General features: G+C 39.5%; 1 protein-coding gene across 1 annotated transcript; it reads left to right on the top strand.

Moving 5' to 3' along the window:
- Positions 1–602: 602 nt before the first annotated feature.
- Positions 603–24,953, top strand: LOC140184158 (serine/threonine-protein phosphatase 7 long form homolog). Its single transcript, XM_072234454.1, has 4 exons — positions 603–1,147; positions 24,230–24,317; positions 24,415–24,546; positions 24,720–24,953. The coding sequence occupies exons 1-4, from the start codon at positions 603–605 to the stop codon at positions 24,951–24,953; spliced, it is 999 nt and encodes a 332-aa protein (XP_072090555.1).
- Positions 24,954–25,461: the final 508 nt, after the last annotated feature.

Here is a 25,461-nt window from a genome sequence, read left to right as displayed (position 1 = left end):
GAAAGAAAATTAGAGAGAGAAAGTAGAGAGAAGGGAGAGAAAATTCAAATTCTTGAGTAATTTGGAAGAATGGAAGATGAACTGCGGTTGTACGACTCGACGGCGTTGCTCACGTAGCCGGAACCATCGATGAAGAGGTAAGTGTCTCTATTTTCCTTCAATATTTTAATAAATGTATATTTTATTCAATATTAAGAAAGTAATTCATTAATTAGAAAGATAGAGTCTTAGTTTAGCTTTTGGTTTGAAAATGAAAATTTGAAATTCAAACTTTGACATTTAACATTTAATAGTAAATGTAGAGAGGTAAATTAGTAATTTTAAAACCCAAGTAGCTTAAGAATAGAAACATAAGCTATAGTTTGGTGATGTCATTGTTAGAAATAAGCTGGTGTTCTTTATTTCTGAAAATGCAGCCAACCCGATGTGTGTATAGCGTCCGTAAGCAACAGAATATGTTGTTACATAATAGGATCATACCTTACTTGGAGAGGGCTGGGTTGTACCACCTAGCTAGGCTGAACGCGCATTGGTTCTAGTTGGATGAGCCTCTGGTCAGCGCATTTATCGAGAGGTGGCGGCCTGAGACTCACACTTTCCATATGCCATTCAGAGAATGTACTATCACGCTCCAGGACGTTGCATACCAGATCGCGCTGCCCGTGGATGGCCAGGCTGTTTTTGGGTGCATGACAGACTTCCACCTGCACATCAAGGGGGCCAGACTGGCATGGGAGTGGTTCGAGGACTTATTTGGTGAGCTTCCGCCACCGGATAAGAGAAAGTTATACACAGTCCACTTCACATGGTTTCATGAGCGGTTCAGGGTGTTACCAGCTGATGCTTCAGAGGAGACCGTGCGCATATATGCACGTGCGTATATTATGATGCTTCTATCGACACAGCTGTTCATGTACAAGAGTGCTAATCGGGTCCACCTTTGCTGGTTGCCTTTTGTAGCGAGACTTGACAACATGGGCAGCTATAGCTGGGGCGCCGCTGCGTTGGCGTGGCTGTACCGATGCAAGTGCCGGGTGGCGAACAGAAACGTCACTAACTTGGCTGGACCCCTACAGTTGCTAAGTTCATGGATCTTTTGGCGGTTCCCCACACTGAGGACGCAGGGTTTTGATGCTGGTGCACGAAAGTTACACTCACACTATGTAATTTCGCATAACTAACCAGCAAGTGCACTGGGTCGTCCAAGTAATACCTTACGTGAGTAAGGGTCGATCCCACGGAGATTGTCGGCTTGAAGCAAGCTATGGTTATCTTATTATTCTTAGTCAGGATATCAATAGGGTTCTTTAGTTTCAATCGTAAAAAGTGAAAGAGCATGAAATGAATAATTGTTATGCATTAATAGAGAATGGGTTGGAGTTTTGGAGATGCTTTGTCCTTTGAATTTCTGCTTTCCTACTGTCTTCTTCTTCACGCACGCAGGTCTCCTTCCATGGCAAGCTGTATGTTGGTGGATCACGGTTGTCAATGGTTACCAGCCGTCCTCTCAGTGAAAAGGGTCCATGTACATGGCTAATCATCTGTCGGTTCTCACTTGTGTTGGAATAGGATCCAGTGATCCTTTTGCGTCTGTCACTATGCCCAACGTTCATGAGTTTGAAGCTCGTCACATTCATCCCTTCCAGGATCCTACTCAGAATACCACAGACAAGGTTTAGACTTTCCGGATCTCAGAAATGCTACCAATTAATCCCAGCTTATACCACGAAGACTCTGGACTCACGGATTGAATGCTCTGTTGTCAAGAGAGGCAGTCAAACTCGTGAGCCAGAAACCCAAAGAGACATCCATTCAATCGAAGGTAGAACGAAAGTGGTTGTCAAGCACGCATTCATAAGTTGAGAATGGTGATGAGTGTCACGGATCATCACATTCATCATGTTGAAGTGCGAATGAACATCTTAGAATAGAAACAAGCGAGATTGAATAGAAAACAGAAATACTTGCATTAATTCATCGAGACGCTACAGAGCTCCTCACCCCTAACCATGGGGTTTAGAGACTCATGCTGTCAAAGATACAAATTCAGATGTAAAAATATCATGAGGTACAAAATAAATCTCTAAAAGTAGTTTATATACTCAACTAGTAACCTAGGTTTACAGAAAATGATTAAACTAAGATAGATAGTGCAGAAATTCACTTCTGGGGCCCACTTGGTGTGTGCTGGGGCTGAGCATTGAAGCTTTCACGTGCATAGGCCATTCTTGGAGTTAAACACCAGTTTGTAACCTGTTTCTGGCGATTAACTCTGCTTTGCAACTTGTTTCTGGCGTTTGACGCCAGAATAGGGTAGAAAGCTGGCGTTAAACGCCAGTTTGCATTGTCTAAACTCTGGCAAAGTATGGACTATTATATATTGCTGGAAAGCCCTGGATGTCTAATTTCCAATGCAATTGAGAGCCCGTCATTTGGACTTCTGTAGCTCCAACAATATTCACTTCGAGTGCAGGGAGGTCAGAATCCAACAGCATCAGCAGTCCTTTATCAGCCTCTGAATAAGATTTTTGCTCAGGTCTCTCAATTTCAGCCAGAAAATACCTGAAATCACAAAAAAACACACAAACTCATAGTAAAGTCCAGAAATGTGATTTTTGCATAAAAACTAATAAAAATATACTAAAAATTAGCTAGATCCTACTGAAAACTATATTAAAACACCCCCAAAAAGTGTATAAAATATCCGCTCATCAGAACACCAAACTTAAACTATTGCTTATCCCCCAAGAAACTAGATAAATAAAATAGGATAGAACGAAGATCAAGAGGCAATGTCAGAGTTTTACATGAAGCTCAATTCTAATTAGATGAGCGGGACTAGTAGCTTTTTACTTCTGAACAGTTTTGGCATCTCACTTCATCCCTTGAGGTTTAGAATGATTGGCATCCATATGAACTTAGAATTCAGATAGTGTTATTGATTCTCCTAGTTTAGTATGTTGATTCTTGAACACAGCTGCTTTATGAGTCTTGGCCGTGGCCCTAAGCACTTTGTCTTCCAGTATTACCACCAGATACATAAATGCCACAAACACATAACTGGGTGAACCTTTTCAGATTGTGACTCAGCTTTGCTAAAGTCCCAAATTATAGGTGTCCAGAGTTCTTAAGCACACTCTTTTGGATCACGACTTTAACCACTCAGTCTCAAGCTTTTCACTTGGACCTGCATGCCACAAGCACATGATTAAGGACAGCTGGGTTCAGCTGCTTAGGCCAGGATTTTATTCCTTTAGGCCCTCCTATCCACTGATGCTCAAAGCCTTGGATCCTTTATACCTTGCCTTTTGGTTTTAAGGGGCTATTGGCTTTTTCTGCTTACTTTTTTTTGCTACTTTTTCTTGCTTCAAGAATCAATTTTATGATTTTTCAGATTATCAATAACATTTTTCTTTTTCATCATTCTTTCAAGAGCCAACAGTTTTAACATTCATAAACAGCAAGATAAAAAATATGCACTGTTAAAGCATTCATTCAGAAGACAAAAAGTATTGCCACCACATATAAATAATTTGAATTTTTCTTATTAAGAACTCGAAAAAAAATTGCCTCCTTATTCTAAAAATATCTGCTATTTTATTCATGTTTAACGATGATGAGAAAAATAAATTATAGCTTACTTGGAGATGATAAAAATGAAAATATAAAAAAATACTAATTACTACTACTTATATGACTCCTAAGATAGATTTCTAATAGTAGAAGTTATCACAGAATTAAGATTAGGATTCAACAACCTTTATTTTGGGAAATGAATGCTCCTTCAAATTGTGGGTTGTCTGGACCTTCAAGAGAAAGCTTCTGGTGCTTCAGCTCCTGTAGTTCACGCCCTTGCTTCTCCTGTTCCTTAAGCAGTTTGCAGATCATAAAATTTTGATTCTGCTATTCTTTCTTGAGTTGATCCATAGTTTCTTGCAGCTTGGTAACAGATGCTTCTAGGCGGATCCAATAGTCCATTTGAGGGATTTTTGGGAGGAACTCCTGCACCCTCCTTTTGATAGAGTTTTCTTGTACTTGTTGTCCCTCCATTGACTTCTTGGTGATTGGATGTTCGACTGGGATGAACTCATCTACTCCCATCTTCACCCCCAGCCTCTTTGCATAGCAGAGAAATCAAACTTGGGTTGGCCAATTTAGCATCCTTGGAGTTTTATTAGCAATTGTGTAGAGCTCACAAGAAATCAGTTGATGAACTTCTACTTTGTTTCCTTGCATAATGCAATGGATCATCACTGCTCTCTTGAGAGTGACTTCAGAGCGGTTGCTGGTAGGCAGTATGGAATGCCCAATAAAATCCAGCCAGCCCCTAACAATTGGTTTGAGATCCCCTCTCTTGAGTTGATTTGAAACACTTTTTGTACTGGTTGTCCACTTGGTTCCAGGGATGCATTTGTCCTCTAGAATTTGGTCCAAGCGCTTATCATCACACACCATTCTCCTATTAAAGGATTTTGGATCATCTTGTAGTTGAGGCAGCTTGAAGACCTCTCTTATTTTGTCAAGGTGGAAGTGAATCATCTTCCCCCTGACCATGGTTTGAAACGTATAGAAGGCAGTTCCAGTTATTCTCTGCCTCTCTGTTTGCCACAGATTTGAGTAGAATTCCTGAACCATATTTCTACCCACTTTTGTCTCCAGATTAGCTAGAATTTCCCAGCCTCTATTTTGAATTTGCTCTTGGATCTCCGGATATTCGTCTTCTTTCAGATCGAATTTTACTTACGGGATCACTGACCTTAGACCCATTATTTTATAGTAATAGTCTGAATGTTCCTTGGGTAAGAACCTCTCTTGATTCCAAAGTGGTTTTGGATTATTCTCTTTCTTGCCTCTTGAAGTGGTTTGTTTTCCCTTAAGAGCCATGATCTTAGTGAGTATTAGCTCAGTGATCATGCAAAACACACCAAACTTAGAGGTTTGCTTGTCCTCAAGCAAAAGAAAGGAAATGAGAGGAGAAGAAGGAGAGCCAAATTCGAATTGTGGAGGAGAGGGAGTGGCCGAATGTCAATTTAAAAGGGAGGGGTGGGTTCGAAAATTTTTGAAAAAGATATTATAGAAGATATGATTTGTAAAAAGATAGGTATGATATGCAAAAGATGTAATTTTAAAATAGGATAAGAGATAGTTTTGAAAAAGATAAATCTAAAGTTGAAAAGATATTAAAAAGATATATGAATTTTGAAAAATATTTGAAGAGAAATTAAAAAGATATATGCATTTTGAAAAAGATTTGAAAAAAAGAAAAGATTTTTAGGATTAAGAGTTATAATTATTTTGAAATTTTGAAATTGAAAAGATGAGGATTTGAAATATGTTTATGCAAGAAATTATGGATGAAAACATAAAAATTAAAAAAATTGGGCTGGAAAACAAAATTACCTCCCCTCCACAATCCTGGCGTTAAACGCCCAAACGCTGCTTGTTTTGGGGGTTTAACGCCCATTTGCTGCTTGTTTTAGGCGTTTAACGCCCAGCCAAGTACCCTGGCTGGCGTTAAATGCCAGAAAGTCTTTATCACTGGGCATTTTTCTAAATGCCCAAGATATTGTACTTCTGGCGTTAAATGCCCAAAACGGCACCCATTCTGGCGTTTAACGCCCAGTCAGGTACCCTGGCTAGCGTTAAACGCCAAAAAGTGCCTCTTACTGGCGTTTTAATGCCAGTGAGCTTCTTTTATCTGCTCTGAATCCTTCTGTAACTCTGTGAACTCCTGTAAATGAGAATAAGTTCTAATGATAACTTATTAAACTCCTATAATTATTATTTAAATAATAAATAAACTACAGTAATGGTTAGGTTGCCTCCCAGCAAGCGCTTCTTTATGTCTTTAGATGGACCTTACTGAGCTTTAATCTAGTCTCAGTTTTGAGCATTCTTGCTCAAAATTGCTTTCAAGATAATGTATGACTCTCTATCCATTAACAATGAACTTTTTGTCAGAATCAATATCCTGAAGCTCTACATATCCATATGGTGACACGCCTGTAATCACATATGGTCCTCTCCACCGGGATGTTAGTTTCCCAGGGAATAGCCTGAGCCTAGAGTTAAACAGCAGAACCTTTTGTCCTGGCTCAAAGACTCTGGATGACAGGTTCTTATCATGCCATCTCTTTGCTTTTTCCTTGTAAATTTTGGCATTTTCAAAAGCATTGAGTATGAATTCCTCTAGCTCATTTAGCTGGAGCAATCTTTTCTCTCCAGCTAATCTGGCATCAAGGTTTAGGAATCTGGTTGCCCAGTAGGCTTTATGCTCCAGTTTCATGGGTAGGTGATAGGTCTTCCCATACACAAGCTGGTATGGAGAGGTTCCTATAGGAGTTTTGAATGCTGTTCTGTATGCCCACAGAGCATCATCCAAGCTCTTTGCCCAATCCTTTCTACGAGCAATTACAGTCCGTTCCAGGATTCTTTTTAGTTCTCTATTAGAGACTTCAGCTTGTCCATTGGTCTGTGGATGATATGGAGTTGCCACCTTGTGGCTGATTCCATATCAGACCATGGCAGTATAAAGCTGTTTATTGCAAAAATGAGTGCCTCCATCACTGATCAGTGCTCTAGGGACACCAAATCTGCTAAAGATATATTTCTGGAGGAACTTCAGTACTATCATAGTATCGTTAGTGGGTGTTGCAATTGCCTTCACCCATTTAGATACATAGTCTACTGCCACCAGAATGTAAGTGTTTGAGTATGATGGTGGGAAAGGACCCATGAAGTCAATACCCCATACATCAAACAACTCAATCTCTAAGATCCCTTGTTGAGGCATGGCATAACCATGAGGCAGATTACCAGCTCGCTGGCAACTGTCACAGTTACGTACAAACTCTCGGGAGTCTCTGTAGATTGTAGGCCAGTAGAAGCTACATTGGAGGACTTTGGTGGCTGTTCGCTCACCTCCGAAATGCCCTCCATATTGTGATCCATGGCAATGCCATAGGATCTTCTGCGCCTCTTCTCTAGGCACGCACCTATGGATTAATCCGTCTGCGTATCTCTTGAAGAGATATGGTTCATCCCACAAGTAGTACTTCGCATCAGAAAGCAGTTTTTTCTTTTACTGCCTGCTGAACTCCTTGGGAATGAATCTTGCAGCTTTATAGTTTGCGATGTCTAAAAACCATGGCACCTCTTGAATGGCAAAGAGTTGCTCATCCGGAAAGGTTTCAGAGATCTCAGTGAGGGGTAAAGACGTCCCTTCTACTGGTTCTATCTGGGACAGGTGATCTGTTACTTGATTCTCTGTCCCTTTTCTGTCTCTTATTTCTATATCAAACTCTTGCAGAAGCAACACCCATCTTATGAGCCTGGGCTTTGAATCCTGCTTTGTAAGTAAATATTTAAGAGCAGCATGGATAGTGTACACAATCACTTTTGATCCTACCAAATAGGATCTGAACTTGTCAATGGCATAAACCACTACAAACAATTCCTTTTCTGTGGTTGTGTAATTTTTCTGCGCGTCATTTTGAACACGACTAGCGTAGTAAATGACATGCAGAAGCTTGTCATGCCTCTGTCCCAATACTGCACCAATAGCATGGTCACTGGCATCACACATTAGTTCAAATGGTAATGTCCAGTCTGGTGCAGAAATGACAGGCGCTGTGACCAGCTTAGCCTTCAGAGTCTCAAAGGCCTGCAAACACTCTGTGTCAAAGACAAATGGTGTATCAGCAGCTAGCAGGTTACTCAGAGGTTTTGCGATTTTTGAAAAATCCTTTATAAACCTCCTGTAAAATCCTACATGTCCCAGAAAACTTCTTATTGCCTTAACATTGGTGGGGGTGGTAATTTTTTAATTACCTCCACCCTAGCTTGATCCACCTCTATGCCTTTGTTCGAAATTTTTTACCCAAGGACAATTCCTTCAGTCATCATAAAGTGACATTTCTCCCAGTTTAAAACTAGGTTGGTCTCTTGGCACCTTTTTCAGAACAAGTGCTAGATGATCAAGACAGGAGTTGAATAAGTCTCCAAATACTGAGAAGTCGTCTATGAAGACTTCCATAAATTTTTTCACCATATCAGAGAAAATAGAGAGCATGCATCTCTGAAAGGTTGCTGGTGTATTTACATAGACCAAATGGCATCCTTCTGTAGGCAAATACTCCAGATGGACATGTGAATGCTGTTTTCCCTTGATCCTGGGGATCTACTTCAATCTGGTTGTAGCCTGAGTAGCCATCCAGAAAGCAGTAATAGTCATGACCTGCTAGCCTTTCTAGCATTTGGTCTATGAAGGGTAAAGGAAAATGATCTTTTCTGGTGGCTGTATTGAGTCGTCTGTAGTCAATACACATGCGCCACCCTGTAACTGTTCTTGTAGGAACCAGTTCATTTTTTTCATTATGAACCACTGTCATGCCTTCCTTTTTGGGTACAACTTGGACATGGCTCACCCAGGGACTATTAGAAATGGGATAAATAATCCCAGCCTCTAGTAATTTAGTGATCTCTTTCTGCACCACCTCCTTCATGGCTGGATTTAGCTGCCTTTGTGGTTGAACCACTGGTTTGGCATTATCCTTCAGTAGGATCTTGTGCATGCATCTGGCTGGGCTAATGCCCTTGAGATCACTAATGGACCACCCAAGAGTTGTCTTGTGTGTCCTTAGCACCTGAATTAGTGCTTTCTCTTCCCGTGGCTCTAAGGTAGAGCTTATGATTACAGGAAAAGTTTCACCTTCCCCCAGAAATACATATTTCAGGGATGGTGGTAGTGGTTTGAGCTCGGGTTTAGGAGGTTTCTCCTTTTCTTGAGGAATTTTCGGAGGTTCTTGTATTTCCTTTGGTCCCTCCAGATCAAGCTGAACATCTTTAAAGATATCCTCTAGCTTTGATTCGAGACTCTCATCCATATTGATCTCATGTACTAGGGAATCAATAATATCAACACGCATGCAGTCTTTTGACGTGTCTGGGTGCTTCATTGCTTCAATAGCATTCAGCCTAAACTCATCCTCATTGACTCTCACGGTTACTTCCCCTTTTTGGACGTCAATGAGGGTTCGTCCAGTTGCTAGGAAAGGTCTTCCTAGAATGAGAGTTGCACTCTTGTGCTCCTCCATTTCCAGCACTACAAAGTCAGAGGGAAAGGCGAATGGCCCAACTGTGACAATCATGTCTTAAATCATGCCTGATGGGTATTTAATGGAGCCATCAGCAAGTTGAAGATATATCCTGGTTGGTTTGACCTCTTTAGTCAAGCCCAGCTTTCTAATAGTGGATGCAGGGATTAGATTGATACTTGTCCCAAGATCACATAGAGCTGTCTTGGTACAGGTTCCCTCTAATGTGCATGGTATCATAAAGCTTCCAAGATCCTTAAGCTTCTCTGGTGAGCTCTTTAAAATGATTGCACTGCATTCTTCAGTGAGAAAAACTTTTTCAGTTTCTCTCCAATCCTTCTTATGACTTAAGATCTCTTTCATGAACTTAGCATAAGAAGGTTTTTGCTCAAGTGTCTCTGCAAACGGAATCTTGATTTCAAGAGTCATAAGATAGTCTGCAAAGCGGGCAAATTGTTTATCCTGTTCCGCTTGGCAGAGTTTCTGAGGATAAGGTATTTTGGCTTTGTATTCTTCAACCTTGGTTGTTGCAGGTTTATTTCCTACAAAGGTTGGTTGAGAAGCCTTCTTGAGGGGGTTATTATCAACACTTTCAAATGTCTGACCCCTCATAGGCATTTGAACACCAGGATTAGGGGCTGGATTGGCGTTTAACACCAGATTCCTTCCCTTTTCTGGCATTTGAACGCCAGAACTGAACATGGGTTGGGCGTTTAATGCCACTTTTTCTCCCTTTTCTGGCATTTGAACGCCAGAGATAGGCGTCCACTGGGCGTTTAACGCTAGTTTCTCACCTTTTTTTGGCTTTTGAACACCAGAATCATTCCTCTCTGGGCTCTTACTGTCCTCAGAGGGATTTTGGTTAGCAGTCTGCTCATCCTCTATTAATTGTTCTTTTCTTGGCTTTCTGCTGCCTTGAGTTGAAGTATTCAATATTTTTCCACTCCTTAATTGAACTGGTTGACACTCTTCTGTTATCTATTTTGATAACTGCTGTCTTGTTTAGTCAAGTTGTGCTTTCATGTTCTGTAACATCTCCTTAAATTCTGCCAACTGTTCTGTCAGATAACATAAATGCTGATTGATTTCAGCAACTTGTTCCAGAGGACTAAGTTCAATGGATACTGCCTTAGCCTCTTCTTTTATGGAGGACTCACTACTTAAGTACAGATGCTGATTTCTAGCAACTGTATTAATGAGCTCTTGAGCCTCTTCAATTATTTTTCTCATGTGTATAGATCCACCAACTGAGTGGTCTAGAGATATTTGAGCTTTTTCTGTAAGCCCATAGTAGAAGATGTCTAACTGCACCCACTCTGAAATCATTTCAGAGGGGCATTTCCTTAGCATCTCTCTGTACCTCTCCCAGGCATTGTAAAGGAATTCATTATCCTCTTGTTTAAAGCCTTGGATGTCCAGCCTTAGCTGTGTCATCCTCTTAGGAGGAAAATATTGATTCAGGAACATGTCTGACAACTGTTTCTATGTTCTTATGCTGGCCTTAGGTTGGTTATTTAACCACCTCTTAGCTTGGTCTTTTACAGAAAATGGAAACAGTAATAATCTGTAGACATCCTGATCTACTTCTTTATCATGTACTGTGTCAGCAATTTGTAAGAACTGTACCAGAAACTCAGTTGGTTATTCCTGTGAAAGACCAGAATACTGGCAATTTTGCTGCACCATGATAATGAGCTAAGGATTCAACTCAAAATTATTGACTCCGATGGAGGGTATACAGATACTACTCCCATATGAAGCAGTAGTGGGGTTAGCATATGACTCCAGAGTCCTTCTGGACTGTTCATTTCCACTTAGGTCCATGATGGAGTAAGGGAGATGATGTAGATAAAAATTTTATTTTATATTTATTTATTTATTTGTATATATATATATATATTTTGAAATAAATGAAAAAACTAAAATAAATAAATATTTGAAAATATTTTATGAGAATTTTCGAAAAAGTAAGGAGAGAGGAAGTGGTTAGGATGTTTTTGAAAAAGATATGATTTTAAAAATCTTAAAAGGATATGATTTGAAAAATTTTGACCAAGTCAACTCAAGGGATTCGAAAATTATGAGAAATTAAAGGAAAAGATATTTTTTATTTTTGAATTTTATTATGAAAGAGAAAAACATACAAAAGACACAAGACTTAAAATTTTTAGATCCAATGCTCCTTGTTTTCGAAAATTTTGGAGGAAAAACACCAAGGCACACCAAACTTAAAAGTTTTAAGATCAAAACACAAAGAAGACTCAAGAACACCAAGACAAAAGAAAGAACACCAAACTTAAAATTTTTTAGAAAACCAAAATAAAATTTTTGAAAACTAAAGAAAAATTAGCAAGAGAACACCAAACTTAAAGTTTGGCATAAGATTTAATCAAAGAAAAATTATTTTTGAAAAAGTTTTAAAAGGAAGATACCCAATTACCAAGAACACAAGCACAACCCTTTAGCCAACTGAGCTATAAATTTAATGTGTTTTAAAAAAGTATTTTTAAAGGAAAATAAAAACATGCAATTGACCCCAAACTTAAGATATGAAACTAAACTCAAACAGAAGACTCCAAGAAAAATTAAAAACTAATAAAGAAAAATAATATTTTTGAAAGAATTTTAAAAAGGAATAATAAAAGATGCAATCCTAGTGACTCTAAACCAAAAGACAAATTTTTCCTAATCTAAGTAACAAGATAAACCGTCAGTTGTTCAAACTTGAACAATCCCCGGCAACGGCGCCAAAATCTTGGTGCACGAAAATTATACTCACACTATGTAATTCCGCACAACTAACCAGCAAGTGCACTGGGTCGTCCAAGTAATAGCTTACGTGAGTAAGGGTCGATCCCACGGAGATTGCCGGCTTGAAGCAAGCTATGGTTATCTTATTATTCTTAGTCAGGATATAAATAGGGTTCTTTAGTTTCAATTGTAAAAAGTGAAAGAGCATGAAATGAATAATTATTACGCAGTAATAGAGAATGGGTTGGAGTTTTGGAGATGTTTTGTCCTTTGAATTTCTACTTTCTTACTGTTTTCTTCTTCACGCACGCAGGTCTCCTTGATAAACCACTATTTTATGGTTTATCTTATGCTCAATTGAGTGGTTTTTATCAACTCTTTACCCACTTATTCATACTATTTGCATGGTTTTACATTTTTTGCCTTCCTAATTATGTGCTTTGATTGAAAACATGCTTCTTTGGTCTCATATTTGTTAATATTAATCCTCTTTTATTACCATTAGATGCCGTGATATGTGTGTTAAGTGATTTTAGGGATTACAGGGCATGAATGGTTTAGAGGATGGAAAGGAAGCATGCAAAAGTGGAAGGAATACAAGAAGTTGAAGAAATTGCTAAGCTGTCCAGCCTGACCTCTTCGCACTCAAACAACCATAACTTGAGCTACAAAGGTCCAAATGAGATGGTTTCAGTTGCGTTGGAAAGCTAACGTCCGGGGCTTCGCAATGATATTTAATTTGCCATAGCTGTTCTGACACCAGGCGACGCGAACGCGTGGATCACGCGGCCGCTGATGAGCAGATAATTTATAAGCTTTTTGGCATTGTTTTTAGTATGTTTTTAGTATGTTTGAGTTAGTTTTTAGTATATTTTTATTATTTTTTAGATTAAATTCACTTTTCTGGACTTTACTATGAGTTTGTGTATTTTTCTGTGATTTCAGGTATTTTCTGGCTGAAATTGAGGGACCTGAGCAAAAATCTGATTCAGAGACTGAAAAGGACTGCAGATGCTGTTGGATTCTGACCTCCCTGCACTCGAAGTGGATTTTCTGGAGCTACAGAAGCCCAATTGGCGCGCTCTCAACGGCGTTGGAAAGTAGACATCCTGGGCTTTCCAGCAATATGATAGTCTATACTTTGCTCAAGATTTGATGGCCCAAACCGGCGTTCAAAGTCACCCTCAGAAATTCCAACGTTAAACGCCGGAACTGGCACCAAAATGGGAGTTAAACGCCCAAACTGGCACAAAAGCTGGCGTTTAACTCCAAGAAGAGTCTCTACACAAAAATGCTTCAATGCTCAGTCCAAGCACACACCAAGTGGACCCGGAAGTGGATTTTTATGTCATTTACTCATCTCTGTACACCCTAGGCTACTAGTTCTCTATATATAGGACCTTTTACTATTGTATTTTCATCTTTTGATCACTTTTAGATCTCTAGATCATCTTTGGATCATTTTAGATCTTTTGATCATGTTTTTATGATTGAACCCTCTTTGGGAGGCTGGCCATTCGGCCATGCCTAGACCTTATTCTTGTGTATTTTCAACGGTGGAGTTTCTACACACCATAGATTAAGGTGTGGAGCTCTGCTGTACCTCGAGTATTAATGCAATTACTATTGTTCTTCTATTCAATTCCGCTTGTTCTTGTTCTAAGATATCACTTGTTCTTCAACTTGATGAATGTGATGATCCGTGACACTCATCATCATTCTCACCTATGAACGTGTGCCTGACAACCACCTCCGTTCTACCTTAGATTGGGTGAATATCTCTTGGATTCCTGATACACGATGCATGGTTGATCGCCTGACAACCGAGTGCTCGCCTGACAACCGAGCCAGCCATTCCGTGAGATCAGAGTCTTCGTGGTATAGGCTAGAACTGATGGTGGCATTCAAGAGAATCCGGAAGGTCTAACCTTGTCTGTGGTATTCTGAGTAGGATTCAATGACTGAATGACTCTGACGTGCTTCAAACTCCTGAGGGCGGGGCATTAGTGACAGACGCAAAAGAATCACTGGATTCTATTCCGGCTTGATCGAGAACCGACAGATGGATAGCCGTGCCGTGACAGGGTGCGTTGAACATTTCCACTGAGAGGATGGGAGGTAGCCACTGACAACGGTGAAACCCTTGCTTAAGCTTGCCATGGAAAGGAGTAAGAAGGATTGGATGAAGACAGTAGGAAAGCAGAGAGACGGAAGGGACAAGCATCTTCATACGCTTATCTGAAATTCCCACCAATGAATTACATAAGTATCTCTATCTTTATCTTTATGTTTTATTCGTATAACACCCATATCCATTTGAGTTTGCCTGACTAAGATTTACAAGGTGACCATAGCTTGCTTCATACCAACAATCTCTGTGGGATCGACCCTTACTCGCGTAAGGTTTATTACTTGGACGACCCAGTACACTTGCTGGTTAGTTGTGCGAAGTTGTAGTGATCACAATTTCGCGCTACCAGCCGCGTGGCCTGGCAGGAACACAACCCACGCTAACGCGACCTGTACGGACCAGAAAGCACTGGGAGTGATTTCTGGACTGTTTTTGACCCAGTTTTCAGCCCAGAACATACAGATTAAAGGCTATAAAGTGGGGGAATGCATCCATTCAAGATCAGGCTCTCATAATTCACTTTTCACAATTTTAGATGTAGTTTTTAGTGAGAGAGGTTCTCTCCTCTCTCTTAGGATTAGGATTAGGATTTCAACTTCTTCATTACAGGTTCAATATTCCTTTTACTATTTAATTTCTCTTCTATTTTTATTTACTCTGAAGCTTTTATTTATGTTTGATTTATGTTGCCCAATTGGCTTATGAATATTTTCCATGTTAGATTTTACTGCTTTGAATGAATTTGAGGTATTCCAGATATTGATGATTTTAATTTAGCTTTCTACACCTGTTGGTCTTGGTTAAGAAATCAGTAACTCAGGAGTTATCTTAGCTCAACATAATTGATAACTGTTATCTTTGCTAATTGAACTGAACTTCAATAATCCCAACCTTTTCTTAGGAAATAAATAGGATTCGAAGGTCAAATTAATTAGTCCCTTGACTTTCCTTTGCTTTAGCAAAGGTCAACTAAGTGGAATTAAGATTCAACTTTCATTATTATTGACAAGAATAACTAAGTCTGGACTTCCAATTTCTCATACCCTGCCAAAGGGTTTGCTTTATAGTATTTATTTATTTTAATTGCCATTTAAATTATTTGCCATATTAATTCTTCATTCTCAAACCCCAATTTACAATCTCCATAACCAATAATAAGAACATACCTCCCTGCGATTCCTTGAGAAGACGACCCGAGGTTTAAATACTCGGTTATCAATTTTAAAGGGGTTTGTTACTTGTGACAACCAAAACGTTTGCACGAAGGGATTTCTGTTGGTTTAGAATCTATATCTACAACGCGATTATTTTTATAAAATTCTTTACTAGAAAAAATTCTAACGTCAAAATGGCGCCGTTGCCGGGAAATTGCAAACGTGTGCCTTATTATTGGTTATTGTAAATATTTTTCAAAAAAAAATATTTTTCTTTTACTTGTTTATTTGTTTCACCTTTTTTTTCCCTTATTTCTGATAACTACTATGAATTCTCACCCCTCTCGCTTTGAGTTTGGTTCTAACTTTGTTGAAGGAAATAGAAACCACAGCAGGAATATGCATCAAGGTCAGACCAATCAAGGATGGATGGAGCCAAGAGGATCTAATCAACCCTTTAGGCAACAACACCCTCCAAGATATCATGGATAACGACCATTCTACAATGCATACCCAGTTGAAAGATTTGGTGGACCGCCTAGTAGCTACCAACAAGCGCCATTACAACCCTATGCTCAGAGACCATCCTTTCGACATAACTTTGAACCACCACACTCACAAGCTTCTTTTCACCATTCGCCATCGTACAATCCTTATCCACCCCAACACCAATCCAATTACTCCCAAGAACCACCACTCCCCCATACACCATGCCCATATCCATCAAAGCCAAAATCACAGGTTCACCTCGAAGAATCAATAAACCAATTCAATACAACCCTTTATCAACTGGAGCAAGCAATAAATCAACTATCTTCCAGACATTCAGCTACTCAACAGACCCCCATGGCTTCATGTGGAGAATCTAATGAAGAATGTATTGTGAAGAAGACACAAGAGACTCCAGTGGACAGCATAGAGCATAACTTTGTACTGGAACAAGTAGAGGATGCTGTCATTATAGAAGAGGAAGAGTTGGTTGAAGATTTAGGAGATGCTGAACCTCCATGGGAACACAGAATTATGGAAGACTCCGTCGAGGATGCTACAATTGACACTGAGGAGGATTTTGCACCGCCTCCAATGCAAATATCTTATGAAGAACTGAACGGAATAACCCAAGACGCAGGTTTCCTTGATGATGATGATCACCAGTCAAGTCCTCCTAGTGATGAACTTGCATCCGCAAGTGAATTTTTTGAGACAGAAGAATCTTTCCCAAGTGAATACGAAGATGATGCAGAGGTCGACTTTTCTCAACCTCCTAATTATGACTCAATTGATGAGGAAGACATGGAAGACTTTGACCAGGACATGGCTGGAATGGAAAAGGTTTGCAAGGAAGTGGAGGAATTCACTGAAGACCACAAGGGAGTAGAGCTTGCAGAACCACTAAAAACACTGATCCCAAGGCCACTACCAACTAACACAGACTTCAAGTGGGTAAAATCCTTGACTGTTATCTTTATTTTTCCACTTGAATATGGTTTACTTGAAACAGATGGCCAGCTTAGAGCTCTTTGCGGCTTTAAGAGTAAGAGGGAAATGGCTCGTACTCAGAGCTAGTGCACAAGGTTCAATAAGGTTCCACACTTCAACTCGAAGCGCACGGATTGGTATCATGCTCAATTGAATGGATCACGGAGAACGTTTGGTCACCATGGTGAGAATCTACTTTTTAAACCGTCCGGATGGAATCATGAAGATCAAGACAGAGGCAGATTTAAAAGCAAAGCTTGGGATCATGGATCCTATCCTGACATTCGTCATCCCGGGAGCCTGAAAATTTGTTTGAAGCTGCTCAGAAGCTTTACATGCCTAGTTTGGGACCCCGAAGGCTATTGGCATTCCAAGCATTGGTGGAGATTTCTGGATGAATTTAGACATAAGCCGCCATAACATGAAGCTCAACCAATGTCCAACTTAAGGACTTTAACTAAAAGTGCTAGGTGGGAGACAACCCACCATGGTATGATCGTTTCTTTTTCATTTTTATCTAGTTTTATTTGTTTTCGAGTTTTATTTTATTTTATTGTATTGAACCTGGAATTTTGCATAACATTCATATTAGCATTGCATTTTGCATACTGCATATTTGCATACCTGCATTTTAAAAAAAAATTTCATGCGACACGACCGCCTCATTGACGCGTCCGCGTCGCATGTGTGGGAGAGAATAATAAAATGAACAGAGAGTAATGCGAGAGCGTGGCTGGAGGCATGCCAATGGCACAAATCGTCCCACGCGACCGCGTCGCTGACGCGTCCGCGTCACATGGGAATAATGGCCTCCCATGCGACCGCGTCACCCACGTGGCCGCGTGCCATGAAAAGGTGCATGGCCGAAAGTTGTGCTGGAATTGGGCTGGACTCGTGCTAGAAGCCCAAGCCCTCCCACGCGAACGCGTGCCCCACGCGTCTGCATCATATCTCCATGATGGCCACTCACGCGATCGCATGACCCACGCGATCGTGTCACCTCAGATTTGGCGAAAATAAAAATTTTGAACAAAGAGTTGTGCGAGCGCGAGGCTGCCCTCACGCCAATAGCATAAACTGTGTCACGCGACTGCGTGACCGCGTCAATCCGTATAAGTGCAAGTCAAGCGACCGCGTGCCCCACGCGATCGCGTCGCTTACGTCGCATAGCTTATCCTAATTTGCCAAATATCTTATCTTTTCTTCTCCGAATCCTTATTTTTCTTATCTTTTCTTATTTCTTTCTCATTCTTTTCTTATTTTCTTTGACTTCTCATCTTTTTCACCTCCATTCTATTTTATTTAATTTATTTGCATGCTTTCTTCTATTGCATTTTAATTTTGTGCATATTTTTTCTTTTCTTTTCTAAATTTATTATTTTTCCTTTGGTGTTGATTTTCTTATTTAACTATTGCATCTTTTCTGGTATAATTTTTAGTGACTTGTTTTTCAATGTTGGATGATGCTATTTTTCTGTCAATGTCAATCTTTTATGATACCTGTATTCCTTTTGCATTGACATGAACTTACATTGTCTTTCATTACCCACTCTCTTTCCCATTGTTGTATATTTTGTACTACTGGCATGCCATGGCTTCTATTATTTTCTCACGTACATGTTGAAGCTTCCATGTAAATGAGACCCTTATCATTTGGCATTAACCCAACAATACTTCATTTATTTTCTTATTTTTATTTCTGGGGTTACTTTTTCTTCTTTTCCCTCTTCTTTCAGGATGGCCACCACAAAGGGAGAGGAAAAGCTTCTTACTGGGGAGACAAACAAGTTCATCTGCTCAATCTTTGGAGAAAAGCATCAGCTGAAGCAACCCGTCCACCTGCACATCTTAGCATGCACCGAGGACGGTGCAATCTTTAAGTGTGGGGAGGTCGATACCGATCTCCATGGGTTAGTCACTCTTCTATCTCAACACCAATGGTTTATTTTTCTTGTTAGTTGTTGCATTTGCATGTTTGATTGCATATTTTACCACTTGATTGAAGTAATAAATTTCTTTTCAAGACTTTATTTTATAAAATTTCACTAATTTAAATTGAAAATTTTTGTGTTAAATTTGTTTGAAGTTGTATTTGGAACATGGTTTTTGAGCCAAAGAACACACAATCTGTGAGATTTCGAGCTTATTTACATGGTTACATTATTTAACCATAAATTTTTATTCTTGTGTGTTTTCTTCTCTATAATTGTAATCTTTGCTTTGTTCCATTCTATATGTCCAATATTTAATATATTTACATGCTTGCATATGATTGAGGCCATTGTTTGATTCTAGCTCACTTATCCCAAAATTAGCCTACCTTTTATATCACCCTTGTTAGCCCCCTTGAGCCTTTAATTCCCTCTTATTCTATAAACCACAACACTAGCCTTAAGCAGAAAAATAAATTTAAAATCCCAAGTTGAATCCTTGGTTAGCTTAAGATAAAAATTGTGTAATTGTTTAAGTGTGGGAAACTTATTGGGAACATCGATGATAAAAACAAAGGGTAGGAAGCTGAAAAGAATGAAATAATTCAAAATAAAAATTTTGGGAAGCATGCTCATGTGAAATCAAAATAATTGAATTACTATGTGCATTAAAAAAAATTAATTCAGTATTTGAATAAAGGGGATACAAAAGAATTCCCCAAATGCAAATTAAAGCAATGCACATGGGACAAAACTAAAACTAATACATGAGCATGTAACATAAAAGTGGGAAAAATATGGGAGAATAGGTAAAGAAGCTTTGCTTTACAAAGTATGTATGTTAGGTGAGATCTTAGACTAATCAAGGATTCACTTAATTAGCTCACTTAGCCTTATATATACCCTTACCTTTACCTCAGCCCCATTACAACCCTGAAAAGACCTCATGATGTTTGCATTGGTAAGCTAAATATTTGTTGATTGATTAGATGAGGAAAAAAGTTTAGAAAGCATGATTAGAGAAGAGTAGAGAGATTGACCCTAGACACTTGAGAGATTTGAGCGCATATACACTACCAGTGAGGGTTCAATGCTTGATTCTATGTTCCCTGCTTTCATGAGCTATCTGATAAACCCCATTTTGAGGGTTTATCTTGTATTGAATTTAGAGTATTTTGATGACCTTTCTTCGCATTTAACCTATGAATTAGCATGGTTTTGTAATCTCTCCGGTATTTATGCTTAAGTGTAAAAACATGCCTTTTAAACCTTATTTTGATAAATTCTAATTCCTCCTTGATTCCATAAGATGCCTTGATGTGTTTGCTAGTAATTCCAAGATTGAAATAGGCTAGGCATGGATCAAAGGGAGCAAGGAAGGAAGGAAGCATACAAGTGGAGAGAAGCATAAAAAAAAGTCAAAGAAGTAAAATCAGCCAAGCATGCGCACGCGCACAAGGTGCTCACGCGCACATTGCAGAATCGGCCAGGGACGCGCACGCGTACCGTGCACGCATGTCGAAGTCCGCACATGAATTCATTAAAGCAGCACGAGCCTGGCGATCTTGGGGAGTTTCTGAACCAACTTTGGTGCCAAAATGCACTAAAAGGGCCAAGGATAGAAGGGGAAGGCATCAATCTATCATGGGGCATCATTAGTTTTAGTTTAGAGTAGTTTTAGAGAGAGAAGCTCTCACTTTCCTCTAGAATTAGGATTAGGTTTAGGTTAATCTCTCTTCTTAGATCTAGGTTTAATTCATGCTTTAATTCACTTCTCCTTTATCAATTCTTAATCTTCTCATCTTCCTCTCTCTAGTTATGTACTTTACTTCTTGTAATTCTTCATCTTGTTATGGATAGATTGTCATTCTTTTATTTCCTCTTTCAATAATGCAATTTGAGGTAATTCATGATAATTGTGATTTCCTTAATTGTTGTTGTTAATTCATTTCAATAATTGTTGTTAGATTCTATTCTTGTTATTAATTTACTATGCTTTCCTTTTATGCCTTCCAAGTGTTTGATGAAATGCTTGGTTGGATTTTAGAGTAGAGTTTTATGTTCTTGGCTTGGAAAGGTAACTTAGGAACTCTTGAGTTACTAATGTCCAAGTGATTGATGATTGGGATCCATTGACTCTAGTTCTCACTAATTCAATTAGTGGAGAGTTAGGACTTATGGACTAGGATTGATATAGCTCATTTGACTTTCCTTTACCACTAGTTAGAGGATGACTTAATGGGATTAATCCTTGCCAATTCTCATATTGTGGTTAGTGATTAGGATAGAGATCCTTGACCACCAACCCTTGCCAAGACCTTTTTAGCCATTAGTTTACTTTCTTGCCATTTATCTTTCATGTTTCTTATCAAAACCCCAAAAATAACTCATAACCAATAACAAGACACTTCATTACAATCCTAGGGAGAACGACCCGAGGTTCAATACTTCGGTTTATAAATTTAGGGGTTTGTACTTGTGACAAACAACTTTTTGTATGAAAGGATTATTGTTTGGTTTAGAAACTATACTTTACAACGAGATTTCATTTGTGAAATTCTAAACCATCAAAAATCTAATCATCACTATCTTCTTACAAGCTTACTTGTTTTCACTGTATGATTTGAATTAGTGAAATCTGATTTATGTTTGTCTTGGAGAACTTATTTATTTTTAACCAAGTAGGTAGAAACATTTTGCATTTAGTTGCATTCATAGGTTGCATCTCATACATTCTATCATTCCTCTTCATCTCTTTATAGTTTCTCTTGAGCTTAGCATGAGAACATGCTATTGTTTAAGTGTGGAGAGGTTGATAAACCACTATTTTATGGTTTATCTTATGCTCAATTGAGTGGTTTTTGTCAACTCTTTACCCACTTATTCATACTATTTGCATGGTTTTACATTTGCCTTCCTAATTATGTGCTTTGATTGAAAACATGCTTCTTTGGTCTTATATTTGTTAATATTAATCCTCTTTTATTACCATTAAATGCCGTGATATATGTGTTAAGTGATTTCAGGGATTACAGGGCATGAATGGCTTAGAGGATGGAAAGGAAGCATGCAAAAGTGGAAGGAATACAAGAAGTTGAAGAAATTGCTAAGCTGTCCAGCCTGACCTCTTCGCACTCAAACAACCATAACTTGAGCTACAAAGGTCCAAATGAGATGGTTCTAGTTGCGTTTAAAAGCTAACGTCCGGGGATTCGCAACGATATATAATTTGCCATAGCTGCCTTGATTCCAGGCGACGCAAACGTGTGGATCACGCAGCCGCGTGGCCTGGCAGGAACACAACCCACGCTAACGCGTGGACGACGCCTCCGCGTCACTCATCCGCGACCTGTACGGACCAGAAAGCGCTGGGAGTGATTTCTGGGCTGGTTTTGACCCAGTTTTCAGCCCAGAACACATAGATTAGAGGCTATAAAGTGGAGGAATGCATCCATTCAAGATCAGGCTCTCATAATTCACTTTTCACAATTTTAGATGTAGTTTTTAGTGAGAGAGGTTCTCTCCTCTCTCTTAGGATTAGGATTAGGATTTCAACTTCTTCATTACAGGTTCAATATTCCTTTTACTATTTAATTTCTCTTCTATTTTTATTTACTCTGAAGCTTTTATTTATGTTTGATTTATGTTGCCCAATTGGCTTATGAATATTTTCCATGTTAGTTTTTACTGCTTTGAATGAATTTGAGGTATTCCAAATATTGATGATTTTAATTAGCTTTCTACACCTGTTGGTCTTGGTTAAGAAATCAGTAACTCAGGAGTTATCTTAGCTTAATATAATTGATAACTGTTATCTTTGCTAATTGAACTGAACTTCAATAATCCCAACCTTTTGTTAGGAAATAAATAGGATTCGAAGGTCAAATTAATTAGTCCCTTGACTTTCCTTTGCTTTAGCAAAGGTCAACTAAGTGGAATTAAGATTCAACTTTCATTATTATTGACAAGAATAACTAAGTCTGGACTTCCAATTTCTCATACCTTGCCAAAGGGTTTGCTTTACAGTATTTATTTATTTTAATTGTCATTTAAATTATTTGCCATATTAATTCTTCATTCTCAAACCCCAATTTACAATCTCCATAACCAATAATAAGAACATACCTCCCTGCAATTCCTTGAGAAGACGACCCGAGGTTTAAATACTCGGTTATCAATTTTAAAGGGATTTGTTACTTGTGACAACCAAAACGTTTGCATGAAGGGATTTCTGTTGGTTTAGAATCTATATCTACAACGCGATTATTTTTATAAAATTCTTTACTGCTAGCAAAAATTCTAACGTCACTCCTACCCTGGCAAGCTGTATGTTGGTGGATCACTGTTGTCAATGGTTACCAGCCGTCCTCTCAGTGAAAAGGGTCCATGTACATGGCTAATCATCTGTCATTTCTTACTTGTGTTGGAGTAGGATCCAGTGATCCTTTTGAGTCTGTCACTACGCCCAACGTTCATGAGTTTGAAACTCGTCACAATCATCCCTTCCCGGATCCTACTCGGAATACCACAGACAAGGTTTAGACTTTCTGGATCTCAGGAATGCTGCCAATTAATCCCAGCTTATACCACGAAGACTCTGGACTCACGGATTGAATGCTCTGTTGTCAAGAGAGGCAGTCAAACTCGTGAGCCAGAAACCCAAAGAGACATCCATTCAATCGAAGGTAGAACGAAAGTGGTTGTCAGGCACGCGTTCATAGGTTGAGAATGGTGATGAGTGTCACGGATCATCACATTCATCATGTTGAAGTGCGAATGAACATCTTAGAATAGAAACAAGTGAGATTGAATAGAAAACAGAAATACTTGCATTAATTCATCGAGACGTTGTAGCGCTCCTCACCCCCAACCATGGGATTTAGAGACTCATGCCATCAAAGATACAAATTCAGATGTAAAAATGTCATGAGGTATAAAATAAATCTCTAAAAGTAGTTTATATACTCAACTAGTAACCTAATTTTACAGAAAATGAGTAAACTAAGATAGATAGTGCATAAATACACTTCTGGGGCCCACTTGGTGTGTGCTGGGGCTGAGCATTGAAGCTTTCACGTGCATAGGCCATTCTTTGAGTTAAACACCAGTTTGTAACCTATTTCTAGCGTTTAACTCTGCTTTGCAACTTGTTTCTGGCGTTTGACGCCAGAATAGGGTAGAAAGCTGGCGTTAAACACCATTTTGCGTCATCTAAACTCTGGCAAAGTATAGACTATTATATATTTCTGGAAAGCCCTAGATGTCGAATTTCCAATGCAATTGAGAGAGCTCCATTTATACTTCTGTAGCTCCAAAAATTCCACTTCGAGTGCAGGGAGGTCAGAATCCAACAGCATCAGCAGTCCTTTATCAGCCTCTGAATAAGATTTTTGCTCAGGTCCCTCAATTTCAACCAGAAAATACCTGAAATCACAGAAAAACACACAAACTTATAGTAAAGTCTAGAAATATGATTTTTGTATAAAAACTAATAAAAATATACTAAAAAGTAGCTAGATTCTACTGAAAACTATATTAAAACACCCCCAAAAAGCGTATAAAATATCCGCTAATCAGACGCCTTCTCTTTTCCATTGGCATCCAGGTATAATTTATTCATGTTTTCTTTTAAGTTCATAACGTTCTATATTTGAAATTACATACTTACGTTCTATTTCTGCAACTCAGATGGGCCACATATTTGCCTACTTCTGATGGGAAGGAACAACGGATTATTCACTATCGTCTGGCATTGGATCGACTGATTCATCAAGATGTAAGTATTTTGTTTTTGTTCTTTATCATTTTATTAGTTTTCCCCCCCACGTATATGTAAACATTGGTACAATGCTGACTTGTCTCCTGTCTATCAGATTGTGTGGGAGCCTTATGGTTCTCTGGACGTACTGGCAGTCATCCATATGGAGATAGTGACTGAGGAGCACAGCCGATTATGGCAGGCCAACACTAATCTGATATACTTTGCAGTGATTGAGTGGCATAAGGTAGACAGGGTCTTCCCATGGCTAGGGGCGTACAACATCTGCCTGAGCTAGCGCTCAACGTAGAGTATCTTCATAGTAAGGACGGCAGAGGTGGAGATAGATGGTTCCCCACTTACTATAGGACATGGCATCAGCATTGGGACGAGCGAGTTTACTCTGTGTTGAGTGTCCAGAGAGTTCCTGATCCTGGTCCATCCGTTGAGTACCTGAACTGGTGGCACCGTGTTGCACATAGGATTCTGTCCCCATGGATTGCTTTCGCCGACCGCAGGCCGACCCAGGTTCCGGACGATGCTATACTCAGAGGGTCGTCGCAGGCACCGACTAGAGTTCCAGCGTCGGATATGCTGGATAACAAACGTGTGGAGTGGAGACGACGCATTGGTACACGTGCCACTGATCGCTAGTGGTGCTGGCTCGACGACATGATGTAGGAGGAGCATGTTGGTGGTGATAACAAAGGCCAGGCAGTTCATCGCCTTTGTTGATCTAGTGCTAGACGACGGGTTGCTCGTGGTGGATGAGCACCTCCCGTCCACCATGATGACGAGGCTGGATCGTCCCGTGGGCATCCTACTGACACCCAGGTTGGTGGCACCGCGGAGGCTAGTCTGGGTGGTACACCTTTTACTCACGTATCTAGCTCTCAGATACAGCATGAGTGTAGCACACAGATGTTAGTTAATCTTGCTACCACATCTTTCACCATGGATTTGGACGGTCAGCTGGCTGGACCCCAATTCTATGCGAATTTTGCTGAGATCATACAGGGTGACGATGTTCATCAGTACTAGAGCCTGAATCCAAGTGGCGCGTCCGACCCTCCGAAGTATAGGCCACAACTAGCGGATGTGCCATCCCAAGTTCCTAGACCCAGCTCCCGGTCAACCTGAATGAGCCCGCAGATAGCCCGTA

This window comes from Arachis hypogaea, chromosome 4, assembly GCF_003086295.3.
Source record: "Arachis hypogaea cultivar Tifrunner chromosome 4, arahy.Tifrunner.gnm2.J5K5, whole genome shotgun sequence".
Taxonomy (NCBI): domain Eukaryota; kingdom Viridiplantae; phylum Streptophyta; class Magnoliopsida; order Fabales; family Fabaceae; genus Arachis; species Arachis hypogaea.
Note: the sequence above shows the minus strand (reverse complement) of the source record. Positions and strands in the feature narration are given on the sequence as shown.

Bases quoted from the DNA above. Each gene is read 5' to 3' on its own strand.
- LOC140184158 (XM_072234454.1), top strand. From the start codon at position 603: ATGCCATTCAGAGAATGTACTATCACGCTCCAGGACGTTGCATACCAG. The intron at 1,148-24,229 runs GTTACACTCACA...TCTGCAACTCAG, and splicing joins TTTGATGCTGGTGCACGAAA to ATGGGCCACATATTTGCCTA. The intron at 24,318-24,414 runs GTAAGTATTTTG...CCTGTCTATCAG, and splicing joins ATCGACTGATTCATCAAGAT to ATTGTGTGGGAGCCTTATGG.